The sequence below is a fragment of the Bidens hawaiensis genome, unplaced genomic scaffold (genome assembly GCF_021521415.1).
Source record: "Bidens hawaiensis isolate Kalapana, Puna unplaced genomic scaffold, B.hawaiensis_p1.1 tig00031096_1, whole genome shotgun sequence".
Classification (NCBI taxonomy): domain Eukaryota; kingdom Viridiplantae; phylum Streptophyta; class Magnoliopsida; order Asterales; family Asteraceae; genus Bidens; species Bidens hawaiensis.
The window spans coordinates 69,460-75,824 of NW_027495206.1; the positions used below are offsets into that span (position 1 = coordinate 69,460).

The 6,365-nt window shown below is 34.1% G+C and overlaps 1 protein-coding gene across 1 annotated transcript; it reads left to right on the top strand.

Annotated features, from left to right (window-relative positions):
* Window positions 1-987: 987 nt before the first annotated feature.
* On the top strand, window positions 988-2,553 carry LOC143581544 (large ribosomal subunit protein P3-like). The gene is made up of 2 exons (XM_077064307.1): window positions 988-1,232; window positions 2,267-2,553. Exons 1-2 carry the CDS (start codon window positions 1,035-1,037, stop codon window positions 2,429-2,431), a joined length of 363 nt encoding a protein of 120 aa, XP_076920422.1. The 5' UTR covers window positions 988-1,034; the 3' UTR covers window positions 2,432-2,553.
* The last annotated feature ends 3,812 nt before the right edge of the window (window positions 2,554-6,365 follow it).

Here is a 6,365-nt window from a genome sequence, read left to right on the forward strand (position 1 = left end):
TTTCTAAACTTTTAAACCTTAGCAAACAGTTAGTCTGCAGTTTATACCGAAACCGGCCATATAAAATCTGACCGGACGGTAAATTTATAATTAAAGCTTCATCCATGAAACCGAAGCGTTAGTAACGTTTCAGATCAAATTTCAACGGTGTGTTTCAGTCTTTAACGAAAAAAAATGGTACTGGCGGTTTGGCTCACGGTTTAACTTAAAAACCGTCAAAACCGAATTAAGAAAACACCTATAGGTTACATGTTAAAATTTTATATTAAAATAAAATATAACAATACCATACTCAAATTAAAGACAATAGAATGCTAATTTTTATGGTGTAGTTTTTTTTAAAAAATATTAACGTACGAAAAAGTTATGGCCGTTTAAAAATCGTTGGTGGAAAGTTGGTTTAAAAATGAAAGTAAAAAGAATATATGAGCAAAGATGAGAAAGTTTAAACTGTTTTATAAATGTACAAAACTTGAGTTAAGTAAAGGGGGAAATATTGTAATTATTTTTAAGCATATTTTGTAATAGACAAATTTGCCCTTATCTTAAAAGCTTTATGGGATGTAACATATGCATTACAAGTTGTAAATTACTTAAAATCTTAGTGTCTTAATTTGCCCTTATTTGGTGTATTATGTATAGTAGAGATACACACACAAAGCCCAGCGAGAACCCCCCCCCCCCTATCGCCCCACAATTCGCGCGCGGGGGGGGGGGGGTTTGCGCCCCTATTCGCCGGATTTCGTTGGATTCGCTGCCCACTACGTGTGACCTTAGGTTTTATCACCATCCGAGTTTTACCAAATTTTCCGGAACACTAGTTTTGAATAATTCAAATTAAAATCTTATTATGGACCTTAACCCAATCTTTCAACAACCAATCAATCCAAGGGGCAAGGACGCCCTTTCATTACAAACTAGGGTTTCCCATCTCTCGGACCACACACATATATAACCCAAAATAACAACACATAACAAACCCTCACACACCGCCCTTGCCTGTGATTAACATCCAACAAACAAATCACCGGAAAATGGGAGTTTACACCTTCGTATGCAAATCCTCCGGCGGCGATTGGACTGCTAAGCAGCTTAAGGGAGACCTTGAAGGCTCAGCCGATTCCACCTACGCTCTTCAGAGGAAGCTTGTTAACGCCGCGCTTTCGTGTGACTCATCCGGCGGTGTTCAGTCGTCGTTCAGCTATGTTCTTCCTAATTCCGCTGTGTTTCAGGTATATTATTATTATTATTATTAGATCTGTTTGTATTTGTTTGATTTTTATTCGAATTGATTTGTGCTTTTGTTTAGATCTGGTGTTGTTGATGTTAATTAGTGGAGAATTAGTTGTTTAGTTAACGATTAGTGATTAATTGCTGTGAATTTGAGTTGTTTTATGTGTTTTGTTTGTCAATTAACGTGGATGTTGTTTATTTATTGATTCAATCCAGTGTTTTAAGGTGAAATTATTATTTACTGTTAAAGTTTTGTGACAATATGTTATAGTTAGGGTTTTTATTGTTACATAGAGGTAATAATTTATCACTGTTTTTATGATTCAGTTTAGTGTTTCTGGTGAAACTAATATTAGGATTGAACTCTGAAGCTTTATGATGTTGGTAGGGTTTTTGTTATTACATATACACCATTTGGTTACACATATATGATTAGCAGATGCAGTTTTATGCTGCAGTGCTGATATAAAATAAGGATTAATGGTGATAATTGTAACTAGGGATGATCATTTGTATTAACGGTACCGAACCAAGTTTTCAGTTTTTGGCACCGGTACTGGTATTTCCTGTTTTTTGCATGAAATACAGGTACCGTGCCGGGGTACCGAAAAAATACCGGTACTGAACCAAATATTTTGGTGCCGGTACCACAATTTTGCGGTTTTTGGTTTTGGTACTGATTTAATCTCTAATTGTAACAAATTATAGAAGGCAAGTTCTAGCATTTTTTATTTATTACAACACTAGGTTTTTATTATATTAGATTATTTTTGTATTATTTTTAGTTTTCACATTCATTAGTTTTTTGGAAGTTATCTTGTCACATGCTAGTCAAGTTGGTTAATCAAATTGACAAGCAGTTAAATGGGTGTTAGTTTGTGTTAATATGCAGTTAAATGGTTGTAGTTTGTTAAGATGCTCTTAATTGGTTTTTAGTTTTTTAATAACCACTTAATTGGTTTTTAGGTTGTTAATTTGCAGTTAATTGGTTAGGTTGGTTTTTAAATCTGTGGTAGTTTTTTTGTTTGTGTAGGTGATTATTGGTGGAGGTGGTGGTGGAGCTTCTTTCGGTGGTGGTGCTGCTGCAGCATCTGCATCGGCTGGAGGTGCGGCAGCTGCTGAGGCACCTGCAGCTGAAGAGAAGAAGGAAGAGAAGGAGGAGAGTGATGATGACATGGGTTTCTCCCTCTTTGATTAAGTCTAGTCTTTATATTGATACAATGTTTGGGTTTTTGTTGTGTTGATCACTTCATATTATAAGGTTTTGATATTGTTGCCTAGATTGTGGACCAAAAGTATTTTGTTTTAGCGTTATAATTGGATGTTATGCTTTGATGTTAGCAGTAGTATTTTGGGTAGGAAAATAAATATGCTACAATATGAAAAATAATAATAATAGTTTTTCAAAGGTTTGAAACTCAAATATATTAGTGTGTGGTTAGGTAACTGATATTATGTTATAATGAGTAATCTTTAACTCATAAAATGGTAAAACAAACAAGCTACACTATAAAAAAAACAAGTTTTTAACCTGCGTGTTGTCTTGAGTTTTTTTAATTATGTTTGTGTGTGATAGCATAAGCATAGGAAAACCATGTTATATAAGATCAAAAGATTTGGTTTTGAACCTACCGGTTACTTACAAAATACACTTTTAATGTTGACATACTTGTAAATCTGCTGACATGAATCAACTACCCAAAAAAACGCAGATAACACAATTACGACCCGATACATGAATCAAATCACTATCGTTCAGGTCCTTTTTGCCTTGAAGGCTTGAAACCTGAAAACTGAAAACATACTGAATGGGTGTTTTTTTTAACTAAGGGATAAAAATGACTTATCAACAAACTATTTGTGCTAAATTAATTAATTTTAATATTTATGAAAGCATGAAATTAGATGCAGCACTGATTATAAAGATAGCCACCCATAATCTAGTATGAAACCAATTAACTGGAAGCACATATAAATAAAATGCCTAAAATTCAATCTTTATCCAAGTCAGGTTATGTGCATCTCTAACGGGTCAATTCACCTCATGTTTTTTTATCAACGGGTAAAACTAACGGTAAGCACTCGTGTCATTTATTCTCTCTTAACGGGTCGACCTCGCGCTATGTTTTATCTCTAATAGGTCTATTTGGGTTACGCCATATAAAATGGAAGGAAGCTCATTAACATATAAAAGTCACAACTAACCTTGAAAGTCATAGTCACTTGCTGGCTTGAAGATTTGTACCTGTAAACTTAAAGAGACTGACATTGCAAGACATGGCCGCCATATCAAAAACCAACTTTTCACCCACCAGCTAGGGTTCCGAGTCAGAATCCGGCACATACAAAGCGAGATAAGTGAGAGCTGAGTCATATATATATATATATACGGATGATGTAGGAAGATGATGTGTGGCAACCTAGTGTGAAGGTGAGATTAAAAAGTTAGTGATTGAAATTAACAGTTAGGTACACGTGTGTGGGTAAAGTGAAAATTTTATCAACAGTCAGTTGTGGTTGAATTTAGTTTCTGAAGGTCAGGATTTAGGAACACTAAATTATAATTATTAAGGTATGGTCAGTTAAATGGTATTATGTAAGTTTCTAACGAGTAAAATCATAAAATAGTACACATGTTTGTTTTAAGGGAAAATTCCTAAAATATCCCTTTTAGAAGAGAGAAACTAAAAAATAGCTTTAAATATTAACATATTTTCAAAATAGCCTATCTAAATTGGACTGAGTAGACGAGATCTGAAAAAAATCATTCGGCAATAATATTTAGACAAGTGTCAAAATCCGACGAGATTTTTAAAAATATTGGGGGACCAGTCCATATTTCCTGTTAAAAGTTCTTGAAATTAAACAGTCTTGCCAGACGGTCTTTTAATGTTTCCTAACGGGTCCCCACAACTTCCAAAACATGGGAAAATGTGCCTTCAAAATCAGTCTTTCAAGACGCATTTAGGGTGAATTTGTACCAATAAGATCATAAATGTATAAATATTGAGGGACCCCTCCATATTTTTTAACTAAAATTTATATTCCAAAGCGTTCTTGCCAGACAGGTTATATAAGTTTCTTATCTCGACCATATATATTTTAAACTCATGGAAAAATGTGCCATTTAACTTTGTCTTTCAAGACATTTACTTGAAAATTTTGAACGAAGGGGATCATATTTTTGAAAATATTGTGGTACCCCGTCCATATTATTCACAAAATCTTCATATTAAAAGTTGTCTTGCTAGACGGTTATATAAGTTTCTTATCTCGACCCTATATATTTTAAACTTATGGAAAAATGTGTCATTCAACTTTGTTTTTCAAGACACTTACTTGAAAATTTTGAACGAAGGGGATCATATTTTTGAAAATATTGTGGTACCCGTCATATTCTTCACAAAATCTATATTAAAAAGTTGTCTTGCTAGACGGGATTTTTAAGTTTCGTATCTCGACCCTATATATTTTAAACTCATGGAAAAATGTGTCATTCAACTTTGTCTTTCAAGACACTTACTTGAAAAATTTGAACTAAGGGGATCATATTTTTGAAAATATTGTGGTACCCGCCCATATTCTTCACAAAATCTTTATATTAAAAAGTTGTCTTGCCAGAAGAGATTTTTAAGTTTCTTATCTTGATCCTATATATTTTGAAACATGGAAAAATGTGCATCAAAAATTTTTCTTTTAAGACACGAATCTTTAAAATTTGTACGAAGGAGACGAGCATTTAGTATATTCTTATTTGTCCGTCCATATTTACATTATATCTATCTTCATCAATCCTCATTCATTCACATATTTTCATCAAATTCTAACTCTTCAAATCATGAAGTTTAAAATGGGTGATCAAGTGGAGGTTATGGATATGGGTCCCGGGTTCGTTGGATCCTATTATGACGACAACATAATCTCGACGTTCGGAAACGAGCTTACAGTTTATTGGAACATAATCATACCTTCCGTTACCGATTTGCCAATTACCACCATAACACACAAGAACATTATTAAAATCCATGAAAGATAAGGTTTAGAGTGGTATGAGAGGATCGTTTAGGCTGATATGAAGTGGAAGATGATGAAGATAACTCATGTATATTCTTTGGATGATCATGTCGGAAAAGACGAAATCTCATACTATATTGTTGGTATAGACGGAATATAAATAAATTTTGAAGGCTAGACTAAATTTAAACACATAAGAAATAAACTACAAACTCGTCTTCTTGGTACAAATTCACCCTAAATGCGTATTGAAAGACTGAATTTGAATGCACATTTTCCCACGTTTTTGGAAGTTGTGAGGACCCGCTATGAAACATTAAAAGACCGTCTGGCAAGACTATTTAATTTCAAGAACTTTTAATAGAAAATATGGACTGGTCCCCAATATTTTTAAAAATCTCGTCGGATTTTGACACTTGTCTAAATTTTATTGGCCGGAGGATTTTTTTCAGATCTCGTCTACTCAGTCCAAATTAGATGGGCTATTTTAGAAATATGTTGAAATTTATGGCTATTTTTTAGTTTCTCTATCATAAAATGGCTATTTTAGGAATTTTCCCTTTTTTTAAACTTGGAAGAATGTTTCGAGCTTTCAAGATTATAGTTTTACAAAAATTTATTAAGTTGTTGGAGATTTGTTTTAATACTATAGCGAACTAAAAGTCTGTTTTTGATTTGTCTGTGATAATAGTTGAATATTTTGTAAGCCTCTTCTAGGTTAATTAGAGCATCCACAACAGGGTGGGATGCCCGAGGTCCGAATACAGGTGGCAAGGGACGGGCGGAGATTCGGCGGACGTCACCGTTGTGGCACCCAAATCTGGTGAACAAATATGGTTCTACAGACGTACGACGGACGTGCAGATGTGGGCCCACATTAATTAAATAGAAAACAATTCTTGATTTACAATCAATCAACAACCTCACCAAAATCTAATTCAACATGAAGGGGTTTCAGATCTAACCGATTTGAAGTTTCAAAGAGTTCATCTTCAAGTGGCCTCTCCACTACGATTTGATTTATAGGGAAACCAATTTATGTTCGCCGGCGACGGTTTGAGTCAATCTCCGACGACAAGTTATGGGTTGTGTTTAATTAGGTGAGGGTGTTTTTCTTG

What these genes read in the sequence shown, in the direction of transcription:
- LOC143581544 (XM_077064307.1), top strand. Translation starts at nt 1,035, where the DNA reads ATGGGAGTTTACACCTTCGTATGCAAATCCTCCGGCGGCGATTGGACT. An exon ending in CTAATTCCGCTGTGTTTCAG is followed by an intron (nt 1,233 to 2,266) that starts GTATATTATTAT and finishes TTGTTTGTGTAG; the next exon opens with GTGATTATTGGTGGAGGTGG.